The 27,644-nt window shown below is 45.2% G+C and overlaps 1 protein-coding gene across 3 annotated transcripts in view; it reads right to left on the bottom strand.

Moving 5' to 3' along the window:
* LOC147017331 (keratinocyte-associated protein 3-like) overlaps window positions 1-14,683 on the bottom strand; it is a 43,580-nt gene extending 28,897 nt beyond the window's left edge. The window contains exons 1-3 of one of the 3 annotated variants that reach the window (XM_085846882.1): window positions 14,155-14,683; window positions 11,783-11,873; window positions 11,418-11,606 (exon numbers count right to left, since the gene is read on the bottom strand). Coding sequence is in view for 1 of the 3 variants with exons in the window: in XM_085846880.1 (XP_085703006.1) it covers window positions 14,155-14,170 (16 nt within the window). In the remaining 2 variants the exon portion in view is untranslated. Of the gene's footprint in view, window positions 1-3,781; window positions 4,026-11,417; window positions 11,607-11,782; window positions 11,874-14,154 lie in introns of all 3 variants that reach the window. The other 2 variants (XM_085846883.1, XM_085846880.1) reach the window with 2 other exon arrangements.
* Window positions 14,684-27,644: the final 12,961 nt, after the last annotated feature.

Here is a 27,644-nt window from a genome sequence, read left to right as displayed (position 1 = left end):
GCATCTCACTGGGTCAAGAAATCTGAATGCTACAAGGTCCCCGACCATTGGGAAAAAATGCCCCCACTCCAAGGCAGTTCACTGCATACCAAGGACACCTTCCGTCAGCCAGCACCAAAACACCCCCCCCCCCCCGACCATCCATGCATCCCCTCTGAGGTGACGAGTCCTTCCCAATCCATAACAGCCAAATACCAGATAGCCAGTCTCTCTGATCCATCACCAAAGCTGGATACCTGTCAACCAGATACCACCCAGACCAGTTAGGCAGTCTGTGACGCCAATGAGGATCATCTAAATGATGTCCCTGACATACTGTACACCAAGACAATCCAGCCATCCAAGCTACCAGCCCATTCTAGCTCTTCCATGAGCCTTGCCTATGTTGACAATTTTTTTTTTAAAAACAAAGGATTAGGATTTGGACTTCTAAGGTCATATTGTACAGACACAATACTTGCCCAAGTCCTATCATGGGGCAAAATAATCCTGAGGGCTGGAAGGCAGTCTACCCCAATGGATGAAGGCTCTATTTCCTGCCTGTGGAACAAACTTCCACATTCTCTTAAATCTCATTCTTCTCTCCAAGTCTTCAAGACAGCTGTTCACCACCATCTCAAATCATCCCCCATTCAAGACCAGGATCTTTTCTACACCCGTTAAACCACCCCCACCCATCCCAAAATATGCTTCTGTATCGATCTTGTCCACCCCTTGCGCTCTCCCCGACCTCTAATCATTTCCCACATCCCTTGTTTGTCCGTCTCCGTACAACTATTAGCATTTCCTCCTTCTCCTCCTTCTGTTCCTTTTGTTAGGTTACCTCCTAATCCAAGATCTCCTGATATGTTATCTCATAATCCTGCATTATGAAATATCCACAAAGGGGGGAGCCATTCAAAAAAGTTTGAGAATCTGAGATGTGTTCTGTTAGCCCACTTACTTGATTCAAAACTAATGAAATGGAGAGCTCAGCACTGTTTAACAACATGGTGGTCTTCATGTAAAAATGTAAAATACTCGACCAAATTGTCCGGGTAGTCGTTTTTAGTTTTACTCGATCCTCGTGACAACTTCCACAAACAAATTGATTGTGTTAGCAGTGACTATGGAGAGTAAAGGAATGACAAATAAATGGGAAGTCTGAAGGGGGAGCCCCCCACCAAACATATTTATGGACTTTCCACTGTGCATTTTAGGGATTGGGGGTGGAGGGTTCTCAATATTTGTACGTTTAAAATAATTATGATGAAAAGTATAAGAAACAACAAAAGTATGAAATGCACATTTCAATATCATCCTTTGTGACATTACAATTGAAGAAATAACCACCAATCATTTTGAATCCTACTATGGTAGCCATTTTGCTCACACAAGAGGGCTTGACCTAAAGAAATCATGGCAAACTTGTGGTGATCATCTTGATGAGGAAGGAGGTGGTGATCTGGACTTGAACTTATGAGGAGCTGGTTCATTAACCATGCTGTACAAACTCGTCGTCAACCGAGAAGTGAAGTTGTGGTTTCACCTCAAACTCTGGTGTGGTAGTGAACACGAGTATGATGATGGTGAACTTGATTGCATCGAAGGACAAGACTCAACACAGAAAGTTTTGTGAGAGATGAAGCCCCTCACCAAGGGCATGGTTGTGCATTCACCCTGAGGCCTTGGTTTGTTGTGCTTTCGAGTGGTGACCTCTCACTCCATCTGAAGCAATTTCTGTGAGGATCATTTGCAGCAAAAAGAGAAAGTTGAGGAATTTTCTCCAACTTACTCTACCAGGCTCTGGAGGTGAGGCCTCTACATAATAGTGAGGCCTTCAGTCAACATGTCCACTGAAAATGGTCAAAGATAAAGGATCCATGCTCTCAGTAATGCTGCTGAAGTCATTGTCCCTGATAGCACTGGTACACACCCCAGGACCATAAGAGCTGTCCATTCTATGGACAAACTAACCAAAGGTGCAAGCAGATATGGAAGAAGTAGCAGCAAACCCCATACTCAAATCCATGTAGATACTTTTCCTAATGACATTGACAAAAGTGTTCATGGAAACTGTGTACAATGTGCCACCATCATGGACAGATGGTACAATGTAATGGAGGTAGTTAATGGCCATGCATTAAATGTTTGGTTATCACAGAGCACGAGTATGGGATGCTTAACAACCACCCACACCCGTTTCCTTTGTACTGCTTGAACGATTGTCGTATCAAAGCAAAGAAAGCTATCCTAGAGGCTAAACGCATCAACGAAAGGTGCTCAGAATATATGAAGTCATTTACTGAGCGTCTTGTCGAGGTCGAATTGGACCTCACTCTCAAAGCAGACAAAGCGACAGTGGACAAACTAGGTCGCAACATCCGAGCCATGGAAACAGAAATAGTAGATCTGAACAAAGATATTCACAACCCGTCTTCTCAGTACGAGCTTCTCAGGGATGAACTAGTGGAGATTGAAAAAAAAAAAAAAAAAAAAAAAAAAAGCAACTGAATGTTCCGAGGAGAAAAGGAGGAAGAAGGTGAAAATATCATGGAGTTTGTAGTGGAATTGATCAAAGCTATGAACTTGAACAAACATAGAGCCTGTATATACTTTTTGTGTTGGATACCGTATTGAGAATAGATTCAGACCCATGAAAGATATTTTCAGATACGAGTCCGATAGAAACCGACGACAGCAGGATGTGCAATGTGAATGATTCCTCTCTTAGCTCAAAAACTTCTCCTTTTTTTTTTTTAATCACTGCAGACTACACTCATCTTCAAAGAGAAAATAAATAAATAAATAAATAAACAAGCAGTCATAGACTGGTACTTATGAAATCGTCAACTTGACCTCTGACCTTGTCTAATAAAAGCTGTCTCTCGAGAAGGTCGCGACGCAAACCAGAAGTTTCTACGATTATTCTGTACCAAACCATCAAAAATCGTAACATCGACCGAAGCAAAAATCTCCATTTCTCGACGCAATTATTTAATATTATTTTATCAAAGTCACAAAACCGTAATATTCGGCCATCCACCAACAATCTTTACATAATCCGACGGCTTAGCGAGTCAGGCATGCAACGATAACCTTTATTGGGATAAAAAAAAAATGACTTTTAAACACCATCTTTATCGAAAACACCATCAGCGCGCACACGGAAAACCTTTACATGATCAACGACGCCTCTGCTCGAGCGTGCTGCATATTTTTCTCTAGAGAAGGTAGCGACGCAAACCAGAAGTTTCTACGATGATTCTGTATCAAACCATCAAAAATCGTAACGTCGACCGAAGCAAAAATCTCCATTTCTCCACGCAATTACACCTTAACGTAACTCAACGACGCGTCTACTCGAGCGCACTGCATCATGGGACGACCCGTGACGCGTCGAATGAAATATTTTTATACAATCTTAAAACGTCTCCAAAACATCCGATTTTTACCAGAATTTCGACAACCGAGTTTTAAGCATCCGAAGCGATCGCAAAAACCGAAGACAAAACGAACTCGTAACGTCGAGCGAAGCAAAAATACTCCATTTCTCCACGTGAATTTACGGAATTATGTTTGACCTCACTGTGACCTTGACCTTTGACCAAAATCTAATCAGCGCTAGCCATCACCCTCCTGAATCACGTGGTGTAATTTGACACTGGTAGCTTATTCCGTTCGAGTTATCGTGCCTACAAACAAACAAACAAACAAACAAACAAACAGAAATGGAAGTCATCAATATACTTACGAAATCTTTAGATTTCTAAGTAACAAGCAGTCATAGACTGGTACTTACAAAATCGTCGACTTGACCTCTGACCTTGTCTAATAAAAGCTGTCTCAAGAGAAGGTAGTGACGCAAACCAGAAGTTTCTACGATGATTCTGTACCAAACCATCAAAAATCGAATGTTTGACCTCACTGTGACCTTGACCTTTGACCGATTTTGACCAAAATCTAATCAGCGCTTGTCATCATCCTCCTGAATCACGTGGTGTAATTTGACATTGGTAGCTTCTTCCGTTCTCGAGTTATCGTGCCTACAAACACACAAACAGAGGACAGAAGTTATCAATATACTTACGAAATCTTTAGATTTCGTAAGTAATAAGCAGCTGCTGAGTGATCTTAAGAAAAAAGGGAGTACCCAACTGGGCGACATATCATCAGAGGAGACAAAGTGGTCCTCCTGAAGCACCGAGCCCAAGTGCAAGCCCCGTCTGCATAGACGACGACCTTCCCTCCTTGTATCTCACAATGCACACATTAAAAGGATTAAAGGAAAGACAAAGTATATTTCACGCACAGTCTCTTACAAACAAGTTAATGCTCCGCAGATCACTCATCGGCGACGAGGAGCCTGACAATGTTGCTGTTCCCGAAACTTTTTTTGACAGTTCAGTCATGGAGAAAGTTCACTTCTGATGGATATACTGTATTGTTGTGGGCCAGGGTTCGGTGGTGAGGACGACCGCAAGATGGAGCAGTTAGGCGTCTCCCACCGAACACTGGAATGGAAGGTCATCACCCCGGATAACTCCGGAGTCGACGGGTCGCCAATATTTTGACTGCGTGGCGTAGGGTTGTCTCAATCTCCAATATACCTAAATAACCATGCAGTCTAGCGACTGGGGAAACCACACCCTCGACGGGCTCTGTCGAACTGGATCGCTCTGGCGACCTCGGTCCAGTGTAACCGAGCGGAATTACCAGAGTCTGTCGGACCCAAAGACAAGTTACCGGCCCAAACGGCCTCACTAATTCTCAATACACACCGTGCTGGGCCAATGAAAGAAAGTGACAGACGAGCTGGTACAATGAACAATTGGGGGGTTTATTTATTAGGGGGGCAGGGGAGCACAAAGAGCAGAGTTATCCGACTAAAAGCAATGTAATGTACAATGAACACAGGGAACTTAGTTTCTACTTACAGGACGGCGACACACACACACACACACACACACACACACACACACACACACACACACACACACACACACACACACACACACACACACATACACACACACACACACACACACACACACACACACGCACACGCACACACCCAAAAGAACTGGACCCCGTCGGGTCTTTATTTTGGCCTTTCAGCTTGGAGGGAAGGCGAGCTGGGGGTCAGGAGCCTACTCTTGCACCTGTCCGCCTCGTGCGGTCTGGTCGAGCTTGTCAGGTGGCGGGACTCGAACCCACCGCCACAACGCAGCACCAGGGACGAGGAAAAGAGCGTCGGACGCCAGCCAGCACGAAGGCGGATGAGGGGGGAGATGACGAGGCGACCGGCGATCGAGCCCGAAACAGCTTCCTTGATCAGGCCACACCAGGCGAGGCCAACACGCACACCAGACAGAACGTGCCAATCACTCCGCCTCTCGAGGTGGGAGGGATTTCTTTTCTCGCTACTCGCCTCCTGATTGGACGGTTGCCTCGTGCGATTCGCTGGCCATCCCTCATTGGACAGGCCCACGGTAGGCAGGGCCACTCCCAACTTTCTGGGGCGGAGTCGGAGCTGAGGCGATTGTAGCTCCGCCTACCTCCTCACCTAAGGCCACGTGCATAATGGTGACGGTCTGCTGTTGTTGTTGTTGTAGTTGATTAAAAAAACTAACTATAAAGAAACTTCACAGCGCACACATGCAATTCCCATTAGACAGAAGGACGGGACCCTGACTATAAACGCATACTTTATATAGAAATAACTGAACTGCGGGGGCTGCTGTCTGTTTGTGTGCAAATGGCTTGCAGATTCGTAAAAATATTGCATTTCGTAAGGACAGGAGAGAAACCTGATTTTTTTTTACAGTGAAGGCACTTATGCTGAGGAAAACCATGGTGGGGTCTTATTGTTGGTAAAAAGCAATTTATCACCAACTTTATATTGCTCTGCTGAGGACCAATATGATATAGTATGGTGTAATATTAATCCTACACCCACATCACATGTACTAGTTGGAGACAATAATAAAGGACATGAATTTGTACAACAAATTTGTAAATCTATCAACTCGGTTCCATCAGAAAATGTTTGTCTGTTTGGTGATTTCAACTTGGGAGATATAGATTGGACAACTGAACTTGCTGCACAAAGTCAACTTCCCAACTTTTCTTTGATTACCCAGTGCAACGAGTAGACAGACAGTCTCGTGGTAACAATCTTATTGATTTAGTCATTGCAGGTATTTCCAACCTTTCCCAGGATCTATCAGTAGGAGAACCCTTCTCATCCAGTGATCATCGAATGATCGTGTCAACCTTGTGCATTCCCAGAAATAACTCTGCCGATCGAAAAATGTTCTTGTATTCGAAGGGCAATTTTAGAACAATATCTCAACATCACATGCTAGGAATATTCACCACATACAAAGCTTTCGTCCACAGCTTGATGGAGTACTGCTCTCCCCTCTGGGCTGGTGCGCCTGCCTCCCACCTTTCTCGGCTTCACGCTGTGGAAACCAAGGCATTTCGGATCATTGGCATCTCCCGCGATGAGGCCGAGTCTTTGAGCCTCTCACCGCAGGCAGGTCGGTGGTCTTTGTCTTCTACCGTCTCCTCTCCGGTCTCGAACCCCCTGCTGTCTGCGATTTGTCCCCACCATATTTCCGTTGGGCGCTCAAGGTCCACCAGCAACCCCCTTCTGGTAAAACTTCCAAAATCACAAATCACTGCTCACCTTCACTCTTTCATTCGTCTTTTTTTCTCGTCTTTGGAATAAACTCCCTCACTCTGTTCAATCCCATTCTTCCATCCAGGCCTTCAAAACAGCAGTTCATCACCACCTCTTGTCATCCCCATCCAAATCTTCGATCTTTTCTACCCCTGTTAACCCACCTCCTTCAAATTCTCTGCTTTCCTTCCTGAAAGTCCCTGTCATTTCCATCTTGTATACCCCATGTTCCCCACCTCATCCCTCTCCCTTCCACAGATATCCTTATGTCTCTGTTCCGCACTGTTTTGTCCTTCCCACTCCCACCCCTTGTCTCATGCCCCCTTGCTGTGCGTTGTGTGTTTGCTCTCATACGAGCCTCGACAAGGTATACAAAAAAAAAAAATAAAAAAAAACGTACAAAGCTTACACTGGAAGAGCCTCCTCAGAGGCCATTCGGTTACAGAACAATGGACCATCTTCAAACACATTTATGAACAACTTACTGATATCTATATTCCTTAAAAGTTTGTAAAAGCTGGAAGGTGTCTACATCTACAACCTCCTTGAACACAGCTCAGATCCGTAAAACAAGTGAAAGAACAAGCAAGAAAACTGCAAATCAAAGCCAAGACGACTGGCCTGAACGCCTTCAGTGAAGCACATCGACAAGCTATGAAAAACAAAATAAATGTGGAGCATGTGCTGTATCAAGCCAAATCAGATTATGAAGAAAAACTAGTGCAATTTAACCTGAACAAAAATCCGAAGAGATTTTTCAATTACACCCGTCTCTTCGACAAGACATCTTATCTTCCTCCATTGACTGAAATACTGTTGTGGGCCAGGGGTCGGTGGCGAGGACGACCGCTAGATGGAGCAGTCGGGCCGTCTCCCACCGAACACTGGAATTGAAAGGTCGTCACCCCTGATAGCTCCAGAGTCGATGGGTCGCTTAAAGAACCGTGGTCGCCAATATTTCGACGGCGTGAGGTCGGGTCCACTTGTCTATTCCAATTTACCTAAGTACTCACGCCATCTAACTACTGGGGATGCCACACCCTCGGCCAGCTTTGTCCGAACCGAGTCGCTGTTACCGACTCAGGTCCGGAGTAACCGAGCGGAAATTACCAAAGCCATGTCGGTCCAAATGACAACTTACAGCACAGACGGCCTCACCATTTCTCAAGCCCGCACCGTGCTGTGTCAACGATAGAAACGACAGGCAACGAGCTGGTACATTTAACAGGGGTTTATTTATAATAGGGAGGGAGACACAGAGCAGACTTAATCACGAATATACAAGCAATGTACAATGAGCAATCAACATAAATACAATTTCTACTTATAGGACAACACACACACACACACACACACACACACACACACACACACACACACACACACACACACACACACACACACACACACACACACACACACACACACACACACACAAAGAAAATGGACCCGCATTGTCTTTATTTCGACCCTCACAGCCAAGGGGATAGACAGGCTGGAGGACAGAGTGTGGTCGGTACCTGGCCGCCTCGTGCGGTTTGGCCCGAGACTGCAGGTGTGAAACTCTGGGTCGTCGGTGAGCCCAGACACGGTATAGAGTGGGGTCCAGGCGGGGGCCAGGGTCACTCCTCACAGAGGGCCAGCGGATATTCCCAGCTCGGACTCCGGGTTATTGCTCGACAAAATGAGAGATGGAAGTCGACGGCTGTGGAATAGTTATAGGACCAGCTTGAGACACAGCAACGAGATCACCAAGAACAATGGCGACCTCTTTCTCCTCCGACAATTCCAGCAAACACTCAGGGGAGCCCAGCGATTCTTATCCCTTCCCCGGGTGGGGTCATCGGTCCTCTGAGGTAATCGTTGCCCTGATTGGACAGGGTTTCGTGGGGTGATACATGTCCCCCTCTGATTGGACAGGGGAAAACCCTGCCTTTCTGGGGCAGAGTCAGAGCTCTGAGGTAATCTTTGCCCTGATTGGCAGGGTTTCATAGGGTGATGTGCTGGCCATCCGTGATTGGACATGGGGGAACCCCCTCCTTTCCTGGGCGGAGTCGGTGTTCTGAGGTGAGGAAACCTCCACCCACGTCCGTGGTCGAACGCACGTGGGCAATGGCGTCGATGGTGCGAAGAAGAGAAGGATTGATTTGTGGGTATTGCAAAAATCTGACTAGAAAGAACCTTCGCAGCACACATGTAATTCCCTTTAGACATAGGGAGGAATCTAACTATACACATCCTATATATTATTTCTGTTAACGTCTGCGCGCAATTTGACATTTCTCCTCTGAAACTGCCAGACGGATTGTCGCCACTTTCGGCATGCCAGTGGTCTGTGGTCTAATGAACAGCATGGGCTATGTGACATCGTGCCAAACGGACAGGTTTGGGAATTTTTGGCGATTTTCTAATTTTTACATTTGTTTGCATGGCAACGTGTGACGTCACCGCTGAGATGCGTAATGACGTCATGACATCATCGGTCATTCGCTGACGTCATTACGTCTGTCATCGACAGACCGTCGCCGCTGAGAGGCAAAATGCCACTCCGAGAAAACAGCGTCTGCAATGTAAAACCCTCTTCTGCACATGCTGACTACCTCAGAAGGTGAATTTGACACAAAAAAATGTAACAAGAAACATGGTATATAAAGAAATTCGATAAATCACATTGTGAACACTTGATATATTGATGTCCTAACGAACCCTCACTTTCGAAACTTCGCGCAGAGCAAGGGTTTGGCTAGTACTTATTGAAATAACTAAGCTTAGGGACTGCTGTCTGTTTGTGTGCAAATGGCTTCCAGATTTGTAACAATACAACATGATTGTGACCGATGCCAACGCAAAGGCTCAGATTTTGGGTGATTTTTTTAACCTCCGCCACCGAAGGTGAAGGAGGTTATGTTTTCACCTGTTTCTGTCTGTCTGTTTGTGGACAGAATATCTCAAAAAGTTGTGGGCAGATTCGGATGAAACTGGGTGGACAGGTTGGGTGTGTCACAAGGACGAACCAATTTTATTTTGGTGAAGATCCGGATATGGATACAGGGATTATTTAATTTTTTTAATGATTCTTCACCATTGAGAGATAGGGCTTAAAACGATATACAGCATGATATTTCAAAAATGTATTGGGCCCGATATGTTCTCGTGGATCAGGCATTATGTTGGGAGGTATGCGCTCTGCTGAGTGCCCTTCTAGTTTAGTAGTGTATTCATTGATGAGCCTCCATTATTTTGACCATGATGCATACAAAGCGAACTTTGTTACATCTGCTGTCACCCCTCCACCAGATTTAGAGATTATTTTGCAAGCAGTTCACAAGCAATCAAAACTGAAAAAAGAAACATCAGGACCACATGAGGTCCACTTTGATGCTCCTCTAGCCTAGCGCTTATGTTTCAATAGTCAATGGAAACAAGTTCCATTCCTCAGGATTGGCTTGATGCATATCTCGCCTATCTTCAAGAAAGGAGCAAGAACTGACGTTGGAAAATATATCATGGAACGCATAATTTCAAACCACATTTTGGATTGTTTCTCAACATAACATAATAGAGTCTAATCAACATGGATTCCAGCCAAATTGTTCTTGAGAAACACAACTGTTGCCATGTCTACATGATTGGACCTTGAACTTTGACAGAGGCTTGGAAACACATGTGATATATGGACGTTGTGAAAGGCTTTGACTCTGTCCCCACCAGAGACTTTTTTTAAAGCTTTCCTGACTGGGTATCATTGGTAAAGTTGATTCTTCGTTGATGGAACTCCTAAATAATAGGAGGCAAAAACTACTTTTGAGAGGTGGTTCATCCCTCTGAACGAAGGTGACAAGTGGAGTACTGCAAGGCTCGAATGTCAGACTTATCCTATTCATCCTTTATGTCAACGGCCTATCTACTAGAGTCACATCTTCTGTGAAAATGTTTGCTGACAACACGAAAATCTACTGTGGAATCTCGCAAAGATGACCGTGAGCTGTTGCAAAGTGACAGTACAGTTTCGGTCTTGTCACAGAAATTGCTTTTGAAGTTTGTCATCAAATGCAATATCCTGAGAATAAGACCGAAGGAAAAGTACAACTATACTTTGGACGGCTCCTACCTCACCGAGGTCATTGAACAGAGAGATCTGGGCATAATCATTTCGACTAATTTGAAACCAAAACTTTTTACGAAAGTCGAGGGCGACAGAAAATATCAACAGCATATGCATCAGAGCTCGACAAAGACTCGGTATGGTTAAACGCCGTTTACAGGCTTTACCAAGAAGAACATATTGGCTCTTTACTGCTCAATACATTTGACAAGTTTTGGAGTATGCTTCTGTTGTATGCTGTGAATAGTGGTGTAAGCCCGTAATCTGGTTACTTGGAGGCTAGGTTTGGGGGATTGCTTGAAGAGGGGAGCCCTACATTGTGCCACACTAATAGATGGTAGAAAGCAGCATGGCTGATATGGCAGCACCAGACCCTGATTGTCAGGTCAGGCCAGATCAGATGTGTGACTTGCTATGGGTATCATGTTATCATGTAAAACCCATACTACCCTGTTCATGGTCGAGTGTTGGCAACTAAACCGGCTCCCTCCACTAGGTCCACCTGGTATGGAGGGTGTATGGACATGGACACCCAGCAGGATTAAATACAAAACTTGCCAAAGGGCAGGGGAGCTCCTTGTGAGCTTACAGCCATCCACGTCTGGTGCCAACTGTATCTGCGGACGTCCTCCCGCAGTTGGTTACCTTCCCAAGGAGGTTGGTGGCAGGATTTGCACTGCAGCCACCGTAGAACACACTGTAGTGCATGTTGGGGTGGTGCTGAGGTGTCGTCCACGAGACAGCGGTCTCCTTAGGTTTATCTAAGGTGGTCCCTTTGGGCAGGTGCCTGGAATGTCCTTTCTCCAAGAGATGGGGATAGCCAGAGGGAGTGCCCTGGAGTAACAGCGGAAAGTGGACACAGTGACACGTGGTCCCAATTTATGTATGTATGGAACCAGAGCACAAAAACCGACATTAATGAGGTTGAGAAGATTCAACAAAACCGTCTCCGTTTGTACAAGTAAGAAATAACTTTGCCAAGTCGAGGGCGACAATTGTTGTGACCTCACATGTCATAAATACTGGAAAGAAGACTTCAAAACGCCTGCTCGCGTTTTCATCTCATATTGCACCACAAATCTCCGTGGCCACTCTCAAACTCTGGGGAAAAAAAAGGTCCACAACATCCATTTGCAACAACTTTTTTGCTGATCGCTTAACAAACAAGTTTAATAATTTACAAGAGAAAGATGTTTCCACTCAAACATCAGGAGTATTTAAGAGAATCCTGAAATCCCTGCCTTCGGACTAAAGGGAGAATAATAGCGAACGCAGTGAGATTCATACTTAACGCGTGCACGTGAAAGAATAGGAACAACAACAACAACAACACAATACCCCTGGCTATTTGGATTCCATGTCGTTAGCTATGACCTTTTGCTTCCGGTTGTTTTTAAACGCTGTGCGGTGTATAAACACGATTGGGTTTTATTTCTATCTTGTGAATATTACTTAACACGTGCACATGAGAGAATAGGAAACAACAACAACAACAAAAACAACACAATACCCTGCCAATTGTGAATCCGTGTCGTTGCCGATGACCCTTTTGCTTCCGTTTTTGGTTATTTTTTGTTTCCGGTTTTTGTCATGGGGAATGATGCATGCCGGGAGATAAAGGCATTGACGGAGACATGAAATACCCAAATAATATCAGACATGGTGTACATTTCCTCCACTGATTTTAATAAAGATATCTCCCGCATCATCAAAAAATAATTTTTAATCTTGATTTACATTATTTGATCGCTGATCCCGAATCCAGGCCGAAGTAACCGGAAATTGCGTATACAGTTGTGAACAAGTTGTAGGTAAAGTCAGAAGCGAATGTAAGAAGAATTCTACGCTCACTTCTAGTATTTATTTTTTTAGATGAGATCCTGTTCTAGGCGGTGTAGTTGTCATTGTGAAGGTAATGTTGAGGTAATATTAATTTTTTTTAGATGAGATCCTGTTCTAGGCGGTGTAGTTGTCATTGTGAAGGTAATGTTGAGGTAATATTAATTTTTTTAGATGAGATCCTGTTCTAGGTGGTGTAGTTGTTGTTGTGAAGGTAATGTTGAGGTAATATTATTTTTTTTAGATGAGATCCTGTTCTAGGCGGTGTAGTAATATTAATTTTTTTAGATGAGATCCTGTTCTAGGTGGTGTAGTTGTTGTTGTGAAGGTAATGTTGAGGTAATATTTATTTTTTTAGATGAGATCCTGTTCTCGGCGGTGTAGTTGTTGTTGTGAAGGTAATGTTGAGGTAATATTAATTTTTTTAGATGAGATCCTGTTCTAGGCGGTGTAGTAATATTAATTTTTTTAGATGAGATCCTGTTCTAGGTGGTGTAGTTGTTGTTGTGAAGGTAATGTTGAGGTAATATTTATTTTTTTAGATGAGATTCTGTTCTAGGCGGTGTAGTAATATTAATTCTTTTAGATAAGATCCTGTTCTAGGCGGTGTAGTTGTTGTGAAGGTAATGTTAAGGTAATATTTATTTTTTCATTGCAAAAAGACTTTAATTTGATATATTTAAGAAGCGAATGAAAGAAGAATTCTACGTTCGCTTCTTGGCTTTGCCCATTCCATATTAATATACCCATACCAACCAACAAGCGGGCGTGTTCCGTTAGCAAGCGGATTGCTTACTGCTCGCCAAGCACCTCCCTTGCTTGCCAAGCAGTCAATATGGAACGGTAGGCTCGGCAAGAGGCTTGCTAACGGAACACACTGCAGTGTCCCTCGGCTTGCCGTGGTATCCATGGCGCAGACAGCTGAAAGAATCTCGTCTCTGACGGTTTAAGCAAAAGGAAGAGGTCGATCTATTGATCAATTCGACTTACGTGGATCGTCGAGATCAGATTTCGATGATACTACAATCGCGATATACTTTACTTAAAATTAACCAACAAACATTCACCACCCTCGACACCGCCGCTATGACACCGACTATGTTCAGTGCTCAGCACAGAGTGAACAGCAAGAGACGAAAGATCAGTTCCAGAACATTTAAATTACAAAGAAAATGGACGATCTCGAAAGAATATGCCTCGCAGTATTAAAAGCGTGTGAATAACTGCAGTCTTGACAATCCACACCCCATTCCAATGACCCAACGTCAAAGGCATTTACCAAAACACAATCACGTCACTTGGACGATTTACTTACTAATAATCGCTTCACCTTCGTTATCCATTTGATATAAATAATAAATGATAATTAATAATAATAATAATAATAACAACATACCGAGTTACTCAAAGCTACTATGATTGATATGATGTTTAAACAGGTGAAAGTGATAGTGGAACGTTCGTTACGGACAGAGACGAACGGCGTTGAACTGCAGACACGAACAAAGGTGGAGACAAATAGCAACAAGTAAAGGCAACTCACCGAAGCCGCACACCATGTTGCCTGAGCTGCGATGGAAGTCGAGGGTGCGTCCCGAACTGCCGTCACCGAATCGGCTACAAACTTCAAACTTGGAGACGAAAGGACATTAAATCACTCGCATCACGGAACTCGTTGAACGACTCACAGGGCGAAAGGACGTGGAGGGAGAATGACGTGAACGAAATTATTTAAAAACGAAGTGAGAATGAATCGTTTTGAGTGCTTCACTTCCTTCTCGTCCTCGGGAACGACAAACAGACGCGCAGCGCGTCGGAACCTCACAAAGCAATGGATAGTTAACAGGTAAAAGGTTAACTCATCAGTTGGAGGATTTTAACAAATCGGATATAATATAACCAAGAACCTCTGCATTGGTTCTGAATTGACCAAAGTCACTGCACGCGCAGTCCTGCGCAGGATCAACAACGAGATCCTGATCAGCAGCTGTCCATTAATGTCATCACAGTCTTCAATGCATGAAGAAGAAATAAATCCATTACGGGTGATATAACCCGACAACCAACACAGTTACAGAAAAAGGTGAAAGTTCAAACCCGGCGATTCATTCCCCTCCCGTTTCCAACACGAGTCACGAGGGGGCGCACGTGGTACTCAAGGGAGGAGCTTGAAACAAATGAAGGCTGTCATGGCAATTCGACCAGAAAATATAGCATTTTATCCTTGAGCGATATCTTGTCTATGGTGCACAAATTAATTTGGTGTGTGTGTGTGTCCTCCAAAACTCCAAAACCATGAAACATATCAGCCTGAAACTGCATGCACACGAAGAACACTCCAAGGAATTGCAAGAGTGAAAATTCGGCGTTTGGGTTAATTAAAACATCCCTTTTGAAGATAATTAACGGCATTATTTAATTACATCCTTCATCAAGCACATCCCCGGTCACTACTCTCTTTGGAATCTTATGGCGTATCCTCGGTAACCTCGCTGGGGTCTGAAGCCGCCATGTTTTTTGGCCTGCTCAACCATGCCTCGACTTGGAATAGGCCGCAACGATTTCTTCACGATAAAGTTTTTTTTCTTTCTCTCACTTTACTCACTCATATTATCGAATGCCTATTCATTATAGCTACACATCGCTGCTGCATACATCGCTTTTGTAAGTGCTAGAGTTTTCAAATTAGGAGGTTGGAGCGATTTCATGCATTATCATGAAGTGATACCATTTTCCATGATCGACTCACGTACGAATTAGAGTATATCATCCAAATATTTTTCCAGCTTTGACGATCAGATATCATCCGGACTAAATAAGTGCGGAAATCTGAAGTGAAATCTGATAATTTAAAGAAATAACGAGTGTAATAACTAAGCCTATATGAGGCCCTGCGAGGAGGAGTGATGTAAGCGACATTTTTTAATGATATGATGATGATAGGCTCGAATGATAGGGTAAGGGTTAAAATAGTGCTATATGGCATTAACTCCAAAATGGCCGAGGTGTCCCTTACATCACTCCTCGCGGCGCCTCATATACATATTTACTTTAAGCAAGTAAGGTGATGTTCCCTCCTTCATACATACACAAGAGAATATGAAATTTCCAAAGCATTAAAAACATCATTTTCTACCATTTGGAGAATTATATTTAGTGAACAAAAAATTTAGGTACATAACAAAATTAACCAGCTTCATTGAGCTATACGATTTATTGCATTCACTGCTTGACATCGCACCCTGTGCCCCAGAGGGACTGCTGACCCATAGGATCTGTGAGATCTGTGACTATATTTTCAGAGGTTTTGCAAGTTGCTGTAAAATTAATCAAAGCAAATCTGATGAAAAATGGACATTTAAAAATAAAGTTACAACGTTTGCGTGCACAGACGAGTGGGCAACGCGGCGGATTATCTGCAATATTTATGTCGTGGGGTGCTCGGGTTGACAACAATGAAGTCGTCCTGGTGCTCGGTATTAGCTGAAGGGATTATATTCATCAATTTAGACCAAACAAATGAATGGTAAAAGAAGAACCCTGCAACACACAAAGTATAAACACACCGTAAGTACAATCATGAATTCTCTTCAGACATCAATGACAATCAAAATAACATCATGAGTTTTACAAATCCACTACTGCTCGGGGAGTGTTGATCCCCACCTCAACGTGTATTCTCATCCCTCGAGGAATCTCGTAAACTTCCTACGTCTCACTCTCACTTCTCTCCAACATCACTGAATTTGCTTTGTTCAATATGAATCTCATCTCCACATCTCAAATAATTAAATAACTAACAGTCTAATTAATTAGTCAAACAGTCAAAGGATTAATCAATCGGATCAATTACTTAAAAGACAGCAAACTTCCAATCCAAGCCTGGAGTAGGGACAGCTACACAAACTCAAACAAGTCCAAGGCCTTTGCATCTCACCACCAAAAATCAACTTGAACATAATTAATTAACACTATTAATTCCTTCCTGAAGTGAACCTCCAAAAAGTTATTGCATGCACAACATCGTCAGTCAGTCAGTGAAGGGAGATGAACAACCACCGCCTCAACCTCCAGCAGATAACCGCGACAAGTGCACGATCTACCTAACGCTGTCCCAGTAAGCGTGGGAAGCACTGTCCTTCTTAGGCCCAGAGGCAGAGCAGGCCCGACCATGCAACTCGTATCTGATGTTTACTCGCTGCAGTCACTGCCCCTCAGCCTTCTTCCCACGTCCAACTGGTCCAGTCCTCCAACGGTAACTCTCGACAGTGGCTGATTGATCCACCAGGCAGACCTCCTGAAGCTGCTCACCAACTAACCCCTCACCTTCACGCTCCAGCATTTGCTTCTTCAATATTCCTCCCGGCAGTGACGTCACTTCCGCCCTCTCTGCACAAGCTTCCAGCAAGATCTCTCGGCCAACGTTTCCTATTTTTAGTCTTATCGAATCAAATCCAAAGCTATTACGATTACATAATGTTTTCAATAATTTTACATCCCTTAAATAAATCGCCTTGTTCACATTTCAATACGAATTACTGCTCTCAACTGCATTGAAAGGGTAAAAAGGAACCCACTGTAAGGTTCTGATGTAGAAGATCATCATAACTCGAATACAGTAATCCAAATCTGTTAACACCAGATAAACAGTGCGTTCATAGATCAAGACGGAATGGTGTTTTCACAGCTTGGCCACACCTCCTGTGGACAGTTGTTGTCAGGTTCAATGGAAGCAACATGTGACTAGACCTGGCAGAGTGCTGGGGAGATGACTATCTCTCTCTCTCTCTCTCTCTCTCTCTCTCTCTCTCTCTCTCTCTCTCTCTCTCTCTCTCTCTCTCTCTCTCTCTCTCTCTCTCTCTCTCTCTCTCTCTCTCTCTCTCTCTCTCTCTCTCTCTCTCTCTCTCTCTCTCTCTCTCTCTCTCTCTCTCTCTCTCTCTCTCTCTCTCTCTCTCTCTCTCTCTCTCTCTCTCTCTCTCTCTCTCTCTCTCTCTCTCTCTCTCTCTCTCTCTCTCTCTCTCTCTCTCTCTCTCTCTCTCTCTCTCTCTCTCTCTCTCTCTCTCTCTCTCTCTCTCTCTCTCTCTCTCTCTCTCTCTCTCTCTCTCTCTCTCTCTCTCTCTCTCTCTCTCTCTCTCTCTCTCTCTCTCTCTCTCTCTCTCTCTCTCTCTCTCTCTCTCTCTCTCTCTCTCTCTCTCTCTCTCTCTCTCTCTCTCTCTCTCTCTCTCTCTCTCTCTCTCTCTCTCTCTCTCTCTCTCTCTCTCTCTCTCTCTCTCTCTCTCTCTCTCTCTCTCTCTCTCTCTCTCTCTCTCTCTCTCTCTCTCTCTCTCTCTCTCTCTCTCTCTCTCTCTCTCTCTCTCTCTCTCTCTCTCTCTCTCTCTCTCTCTCTCTCTCTCTCTCTCTCTCTCTCTCTCTCTCTCATAGTTCATTGTTCCAGCTCACTGTGGGTTCAGAAATCTTGTTCTGCTTCGTAGATTGATGGGGGTACCGCAACACACGCCAGGAGCTCCTAGATGTGAATTTGGTTGCGTCAGAGTGTTTCATCATTTGGTGATGCAAGCAAATATGACCGTTGATGCCTCCCAGCAACGAATGTTGTGGTTCTGAATGCGAACTCGTTGTCCAGGATACAGGCAGGACATTTCGTGTTCCGGAGCATGCCTATCGTGTTTGAGTTTTTGTGAGTCTCGGTGCTTCTCCAGCTCCTCGTGGATGAGGTTGTCCTCGTCTTGCATGTTGGTGATTCTGGTTGGTACTAGCGATTTGACTTTTCTGTCCATTAGTAGTTGAGCAGGACTTGCCAAGTTGTCGCTCACTGGGGTGAAATTCCAGGCTGGCAGTGCAAGATTAAAATTGGTTTCCTGCAATTTTTGATTTGGATTTTGTGCTGTACTGAAATGGGAGATGCTTAGCAGGCAGACACGAAGCGGAGGAACAGTCAAGCCGGGCTGTGTTGCACGAGTGCGAGCGCGGGCGTACTGTGCCCGTGGCTCCCCTTTATTCCGTATTCGGTACACTCACGAGCCGGGCGACTCCAGCATTACTATGACGCCTCAGGCGGCGTGCACACCTCATATCCCTTGCCGACCCCCACGGCCACTCCTCCCATCATCACGCCCACCATGCATCATCACCATGCCCTTCCCCATAGGCCCGCAGACTCCACCACAGATTTCACTGTCTCAACTTGGCCCTCAATGAATCCATTAGATTTTGGGTATGTTGGGGATAACGTGATGCGGTCAAAATTCCATTTCCCAGCAAATGAACGAAATTCCGTGCTGGACAAATGAGGACCATTATCACTCATAAACGTTTCCAAACTCAGAAAATATCTGTCCCAAGGTCGCAATAATCGTGCAGCAGGGGGCTGACACGAATTTGCGGATCATAGGAAATTTTGAATAATAACACTGAACAACAAATTTCAAAAAATTTTTTTTACTGGAGATGTGTAAAGTGATTAAGACTAATTTGGGTATGCTGATTTCAAAAATCATAACCGTTTTGCTGTATCACGTCAGGATTTTCAGGAACAGAAATATTCCCATTGCCTAGAAGTCAGGATTTCAATGAAATTTACATATGTCTTTAACATGTCTATTTCGTACAATTGTTGTTAACTTGTGTTATATTTCTTTCTTTCAGATAAAGATGAGTAGGCGTTCCTGTACCAATCATCCTGACAACTTCTGTTATGTCTGTGGTCGGTATACCAAAAAAGATCAACAGCGAAGTATATCTACAGCAGTGAAAATGAAGGCTGCCTACTTTCACTACTTCGGGTGTAAGGTGGGGGACCAAGAACAGAGCTGGGCACCACACATCTGCTGCACAAGCTGTCACACAACCTTGACTCAGTGGTTGGTGGGCAAGCGCGCGAGCATGCCATTTGCGGTGCCCATGATATGGCGTGAGCCGCAGAATCATCATGATGATTGTTATTTCTGCTGCACAAGCATCGCCGGCTTCAACAAGAAGAATAAAGGTCACATCAAGTACGCTGACTGCGTCTCTGCTCGTAAACCTGTGCCTCATGATGACGAGAACCCCGTTCCAACACCTCCAGCTGATCAGAACATAGCTGTAAGCAGTGGTGAAGAGGATGGTGATGATGAACCTTTTGAACCCGACACTCAAGAATCACACCTTCTGAACCAGGGAGACTTAAATGATCTTGTAAGAGATCTCTCGCTGTCAAAGGCGAAGGCAGAGCTGCTTGGATCAAGGCTGCAGCAGTGGAATCTACTTGAACCTAACACCAAGATATCCTTGTTCAGAGCACGTCACAGAGACATGGCTGAGTTCTTTGAGATGGAAGACACGATGACATTTTGCAGTGACATCAACGGTCTGTTGAAAGAACTTGGGTGTGATCACGATCCTGCAGACTGGCGCCTCTTCATCGACTCGGGGAAGAACAGCTTGAAGGCTGTTTTGCTCCACAATGGCAATGAGAAACCATCAGTCCCACTGGCTCACGCGTTCGGCATGATAGAGACCTATGAGACTATGCGGCAGCTGCTTGATTCCATCAAGTACAATGACTTCAACTGGCACATCTGCGGAGACTTGAAAGTGGTGGCGCTGTTGTTAGGGCTGCAGTCAGGCTACACGAAATACATGTGCTTCCTTTGTCTCTGGGATAGCAGAGACGACAAGAATCACTGGACGAAGAAAGATTGGGAAGAGCGAAAAGAGCATGTACCTGGTCGACACAACGTGAAGCATGTCGCCCTTGTCAACCCAGCCAAGGTTTTCCTTCCACCACTCCACATAAAGCTCGGCTTGATGAAAAGTTTTGTACGGGCAATGGATCTGAATGGGCGTGGGTTTTTATACCTCAAGGAAAAGTTTGGCAACACCTTGTCGGAGGCCAAGATCAAGGCTGGTGTCTTTGTTGGACCGCAAATCTGACAGATTATGAAGGACGAAACTTTTCCGACAACTCTAAACCCCAAAGAGCTGGCAGCGTGGAGAAGCTTCAAAGCTGTGACGGACAACTTCTTGGGGAACGAGCGCGCGGACAACTATGAAGAAATAGTGCAGCAGCTGCTGGAGTCCTTCAGGAAACTTGGCTCCAGGATGTCCCTGAAAATCCATTTCCTACACCAGCACCTGAACTTCTTCCTTGACAACTTGGGAGCAGTCTCGGACGAGCACGGCGAGCGATTCCACCAAGAGATTTCACTCATGGAGACGCGTTACCAAGGGCGGCACAATCCGAACATGATGGGCGATTTCTGCTGGTTCCTGCATCGTGAAACTGACACAGAGCAGCACAAACGCAAAGCCAAATGCCTAAAGCATTTTTAATTACATTCTAGTGGAGTTTTTCTGTAATTTCTATAATTTTGAAGCATTCATGATGAAATAAATGAATAAATGAATTTTTGTAAATTTCATTGAAATCCTGACTTCTAGGCAATGGGAATATTTCTGTTACTGAAAATCCTGACGTGATACAGCAAAACGGTTATGATTTTTGAAATCAGCGTACCCAAATTAGTCTTAATCACTTTACACATCTCCAGTAAAAAATTTTTGTTGTTCAGTGTAATCTGCGATGACAAGCCACTGAGCTGCATCGAAGTAGAGCAGGTCACGTCCGACTTTACTCCATGGTCTGAGCGGAATGTCATGTTGCTGTTGTGGTTCAGGCAGCTGAGATTTCCGGTGTTACTGGCAGGTAGGACAGCTGTCCACAATGCTGATCAATGGCCTTGTTAATGTTATACCAGTACACACTACACAGTATCCTTAGCCAGCAGTTTGGTTTTCTCGTGCCCAAAATGGCCCGATTGGAGTTTCTGCAGAATGTCGTTTCTCATACTCTCGGGTATAATGACTTTCTCACCTTGAAGAATTACTCCATTCTCAATTGACAACTCATCCCGAAAACTCCAGTATGTCCAAAGAGCCTCTGGGAGGTCCTTCAGATGGTTTGGTCATCCGCTGATAATAAAGTCTCGGAGGTGACTCAGGTGAGAATCACGAAGTGTTTCCTGTTGTAGCTGAGAAAATTCAGAAGAGAAGCAGACACAATCCACAAGCAAGTCCAAGTCAATTGTCGTTGTATTGAGTGGACTAGAAAGGCGGGATAGGCCATCGGCAAGCTTATTGTGTACCCCAGGGCGGTACTCCATTGTAAAATTATACCCTTGGAGTCTGACAAGCATTCGTTGCAATCTCAGTGGGCGGCGATAAATGGCTCGTCAATGACCATCATCAATGATTTATGATCGGTGAGCACAATGAAACTGCGACCATACAGGTAGGTATGGAAACGTTCAATGCCAAACACAATGGCCAATAGCTCACTTTCAGTGCAAGCATAACATGGTTCAGTATCTGTTAGAGTTTTGCTTGCATATGCTACTGGTTTTAACTGGTTTCCATGGACCTGAAGCAATGCTGCACCAATGTCTCGAAGACTGGAATCATGCTGGAGGTAGACAGGTTCCTCTGGATGATAGTAGCGAAGAAGAGATGTTTCCAACACCTCATTCTTCAGATAATCAAATATAATTTGATGGTGCTGCTCCCATAGGAATCCAGAATCCTTTTGTAGTCTCTGAGAGTCGCAGATTTCATACTGAAGTTCTTGATGAAGCGCGACAAATATGTCATGAAGCCGATGAAATGTTGAAGCTTGCCTTTGTTCTCGGGTTTTGGATTAGCTCCCAGATCTTGAACCTTCTGCTGGTCAGGTTGTATTCCTTGTCTACCATAAGTATTACCGAAGAAGGTGATGCTGGTCTTCTTGATTTAGCATTTGTTTGAATTGAAAAGGAGGCCTTCACGTCGTGCTGTTTCCATCAACTCATCGAGGTGCCGGTCATGCTCCTCCCCAGTGGCGCCATAGACGGTGATGTCATCTGCTACACCCACTGCACCTTTACAATCCTGGAGAATACTGTCCATTTGCATCTGGAAGATATTCTGGCTTACACACAGTCCAAAAGGCAATTGTTGGAAACAATACTGGCCTGCTGGGGTCTGAAATGTAAGAAGTTGTTGGCTATCTCCATCGAGTCTTACAGACCAGTACCCTGACTTGGCATCAAGTTTTGAAAAGTATTTCGCTCCTGCAAATTTGTGATTGAGCTCTTCCGTTGAAGGTATTTTGTGATATGGACAAATCAGAGCTTGGTTGAGATGCTTTGGGGTCCAAACAAATCCGAATACTGCTATCTCTTTTTGTTACATACGTGAGAGAGCTGACCCACTCAGTTGGTTCCTTGACCCACTCAGTCGGTTCCTTGATACACCCTGTAGAACCATCTCATCAAGTTCTGATTGAATTTTCTCCTTGAGAGCAATAGGGGTTCTATGTGGTGAATCAATATGTGGTGGGACATTTGGGTCCACAACACGCCTGTGCATTGTGTGAAATTCACCGATGCGGTCAAATTGTTGTGGGTATGCATCTATGAGTTCCTTCACGCTGTTGTAAACCAGTGGTTGGTTTTGGAACAATGCAATGTAACAATGTGAAGATTCTCACATGATGGAAAGCCAAGAACCGCAGGAACCCTGACATCCACAGCAAAGAAACATGTGCTGGTCCTCCGTGATCCCTTGTAACTGCAGGCAATGTCTACAGTGCCAAAACACTTGATGTGGGTTCCATTGTATGCAGTTAAAATGCTCTCTGCTGCCTGAAGAGATCCAATGTAGGGTTCATCATTTGAATCCAGCATTTCGGGAAACATATGCTGAAAGGTGGGAATGGGTAAAGTGTTTCCTTGGGCACCTGTGTCCACCTTCAGCTTAAGATGATGAACACCTGGCCTGTTGCATAGACTGACATGAAGTATAGTGTAAGCCTCGTTACGTTGACCAGGTGTATTAATCAAGTCGAAAATCTACAAATCAAACTGCAATGCAACATCTTTGGGGTCATTGGTGTTGTACCAAGGCTTGTGTTGCTGTTCCATGAAGTGTGTCATATGCTGTTTCGTGTTGTGCACTGGCATGGGGAATACTGTAAGCATTAGGGGATTGCGAATACCTTACGTAGGGGTGTTGTCCTGGAGCTCGAGGATCTGGTGTATCCAATTGCTCTATGTTGATCAACACGAGCATTTGATGTCCGGGGGTTCCAGGAAGCATTCCCTGTTGGAGCATAGTTGTTGGGTGTGAAGCTTTGGGGTGCTTGGTGTCTGTATGCACTCGAGAGGTAGGGTCGCAGTTATCGAAACTTGGATGTAAGACAGCACTTGGCCCAATGGCCTAGTTTAGCACACAATCTGCATGTCGTTGCGAGCAGGACATTGGTTACGTGCTGGAAGGTGTGAGGTCCCACAGTTCTTGCACTTATTGAGTCTCAGGCCAACAGCGGAAATGCTTATGTTGTCAGCTGCTTTGTGAGCACAGTCATTCATTGTACGCAACTGTTTGAGGTATATGGCAGAGACTTCATATGTGCGCCCCAGTTTCAAGGCATCGTTAAGTGTAAAGGACTTTGGTTTTGTCAAAAGCCCCTTCTGAAAATCGGAGATTTGGGAACTTGCAATGATCTGTTCAATCAAGCGGTCTTCTTGTTTGGAGCTGAAATCACACTTCTGGGAGAGAAACTTGCACCGGCTGATAAAGGCGTCCAGCGACTCACCGACATTGTGGCTGAAGTGACTGACGAAGCTCCAGTCGGCAGATCCTGAAACTATCCGAGTGTAATGATCGTTCTAATGATTTTACTGACACTTATCAAAACCTTACTTTGTGAGTCAGGTTGTTTCATGCATATTGCCTTCGTGGTTTGAAGCGTACTTATGGACAAAACCGTGACAATGGAACAACAACTTCACAAGATGTGCGGAAGCACTCAGGTGGGTGGAGTTTCGTCGTTGCAGGAGCACATTGAGGCGGACATTGTTTGACTCAGACGATAAGAAACGAGACATTTTGGAGAAGCTAATGACACAGCCAAACCTCGACGCTCTTTGGATCTTTCCTGAGTTATACTAATACATATAACTACCGTTTCTTGTTTTCACCCACCACGGAATCATAGTTAAGTGAGTAGTTATCGTCTCTCGGTTTGATTGTGTTCTCACGGCGGATGATTGTTTTATTAGAATAACGGTTATAATCACATGATTTTAACCATTTCATTCAATTATGATTTGTACTGTTCAACCTTTGATTTGTTTATGTTCGATTACCTTTGTAACTTTGCAAGCACATAATGGTTTATTCATTTATTTATGTCTGCAGTCACCGTTGTATTAAAGAGAGCAGTCAAAAACCTCCTTTCTGTGCATTTCTTTGTCTGTTCGTGACAATCTTTATACGACGCGTTGAAACTTGCTGGTGGAATTAACGCAACATGTTAAGTGATCGCTACGCGTTAACTGATGGCAGTTTCACCGAGGGTTCCATTTGTTACAGGAAACAATTGAAAATATATGCGGGTTGCTCCCGCTGTTCGTCTGTTAAGGTCCAGGTGGTGTACCGTTTAAGGCCTTCATCTACCACTTGAAGCAGGATCAGTGAGGGACACCTGGTTGCTCTCAACAATGCATCTAACTTGAAAGTAGAGCTCCAATCGTTGTCTAAACATTTTAAAAGCCGCCGCTGCGTTCAGCATGGTCTAGTCCATGCGCGGAATTCCCGCCAAGTGCGCCATTGTGAACGGTGGCTGTGTGGCTCAACAAGGAACGAGCCGCCTACAAAAAGCACGGGAAACACCGGCTTGTTACCTTGATGGGCTCGAACCTTCTTCTTCTTTCGGCTGCTCCCGTTCGGGGTTGCCACAGCGGATCATCCGTATGATCCGCATTGGCACATGTTTTATGCTGGATGCCCTTCCTGACGCAACCCTGGTCGCCTCTTACGACACAGGGATATGGTACACCTATTTTAACCGGGGTATACACCGGCCCAGTACACCAGTACTCATTTCGCCGACCTCGGAAGGATGACAGGCTGAGTCAACCCCCTGGTGTATTAATTCAGTGGCCCAACGGGGCTTGAACTCAGGACCTTTTGGATCCTAAGCCACTGCCTTGATGGGCTCGAATATGTGTCATAAAACCGCGGCCACACTGTAAAGTTCTGATGCAGAGGACATATAAAAGAGACAATGTTTGAAGAGAACGATCATTTATTCAGGTACCCGAATCATCATGGCGTGGTGCTCCTACGACCGCATAACCATGACGCCCCGCGTCCCGGAACTCCGGCTTCATATCCAAAACCAAACGCAAACCAATGTAAACCATAAAATACACTGGACAAAATTTCACTTTCTGACATTTATTTCACGGACGATTAAACTTTGCGATGTCTCTATGGTTGTTCGACATTAAACAGCAACTCTTTTGTGGATATAGTTATTAGTTGAACAAATTAATTTTATTTCATTAACGGCTAAATGTGCGGTGAAGACCGGCTTGAAAGTGAAAGGGATTCTCCATGAGTAGTATATGGTATGTAGCCACAGGCTGGCCAGCCATTCCTGATCAATCTTGTAATTGGAGTGCTTAAGCCACTTGCCGAGCACCCTTCAGTCAATAGCGGTACTGGGCTATGTCATTCTGAGTGAGTGGTTTGTGCTCCATCGCCCTCAGTGAGTGGTTCGTGCTCCGTCATCCTGAGCGAGTGGTTCGTGCTCCGTCATCCTCAGTGAGTGGTTTGTGGTCTGTCATCCTGAGCGAGTTGCTTGTGCTGCGTCATCCTGAGGGAGTTGCTTGTGCTCCGTCATCCTGAGGGAGTTGCTTGTGCTCCGTCATCCTGAGCGAGTTGCTTGTGCTCCGTCATCCTGAGCGAGTTGCTTGTGCTCCGTCATCCTGAGCGAGTTGCTTGTGCTCCGTCATCCTGAGCGAGTTGCTTGTGCTCCGTCATCCTGAGCGAGTTGCTTGTGCTCCGTCATCCTGAGCGAGTTGCTTGTGCTCAGTCATCCTGAGCGAGTTGCTTGTGCTCAGTCATCCTGAGCGAGTTGCTTGTGCTCCGTCATCCTGAGCGAGTTGCTTGTGCTCCGTCATCCTGAGCGAGTTGCTTGTGCTCCGTCATCCTGAGCGAGTTGCTTGTGCTCCGTCATCCTGAGCGAGTTGCTTGTGCTCCGTCATCCTGAGCGATTTGTTTGTGCTCCGTCATCCTGAGCCAGTTGTTTGTGCTCCGTCATCCTGAGCCAGTTGTTTGTGCTCCGTCAACCTGAGCGAGTTGTTTGTGCTCCGTCATCCTGAGCGAGTTGTTTGTGCTCCGTCATCCTGAGCGAGTTGTTTGTGCTCCGTCATCCTGAGCGAGTTGCTTGTGCTCCGTCATCCTGAGCGAGTTGCTTGTGCTCCGTCATCCTTAGCGAGTTGCTTGTGCTCCATCATCCTGAGCGAGTTGCTTGTGCTCCGTCATCCTGAGCGAGTTGATTGTGCTCCGTCATCCTGAGCGAGTTGCTTGTGCTCCGTCATCCTGAGCGAGTTGCTTGTGCTCCGTTATCCTGAGCGAGTTGCTTGTGCTCCGTCATCCTGAGCGAGTTGCTCGTGCTCCGTTATCCTGAGCGAGTTGCTCGTGCTCCGTCATCCTGAGCGAGTTGCTCGTGCTCCGTCATCCTGAGCGAGTTGCTCGTGCTCCGTCATCCTGAGCGAGTTGCTCGTGCTCCGTCATCCTGAGCGAGTTGCTCGTGCTCCGTCATCCTGAGCGAGTTGCTTGTGCTCCGTCATCCTGAGCGAGTTGATTGTGCTCCGTCATCCTGAGCGAGTTGCTCGTGCTCCGTCATCCTGAGCGAGTTGCTCGTGCTCCGTCATCCTGAGCGAGTTGCTCGTGCTCCGTCATCCTGAGCGAGTTGCTTGTGCTCCGTCATCCTGAGCGAGTTGATTGTGCTCCGTCATCCTGAGCGAGTTGCTTGTGCTCCGTCATCCTGAGCGAGTTGCTTGTGCTCCGTTATCCTGAGCGAGTTGCTTGTGCTCCGTCATCCTGAGCGAGTTGCTCGTGCTCCGTTATCCTGAGCGAGTTGCTTGTGCTCCGTCATCCTGAGCGAGTTGCTCGTGCTCCGTCATCCTGAGCGAGTTGCTCGTGCTCCGTCATCCTGAGCGAGTT

The sequence above is a fragment of the Eptatretus burgeri genome, chromosome 11 (assembly GCF_056783735.1).
Source record: "Eptatretus burgeri isolate ZD-2024b chromosome 11, Ebu_testis_v1, whole genome shotgun sequence".
In the NCBI taxonomy this organism is placed as follows: Eukaryota; Metazoa; Chordata; class Myxini; order Myxiniformes; family Myxinidae; genus Eptatretus; species Eptatretus burgeri.
This window is presented reverse-complemented; position numbering and strand designations above follow the sequence as displayed.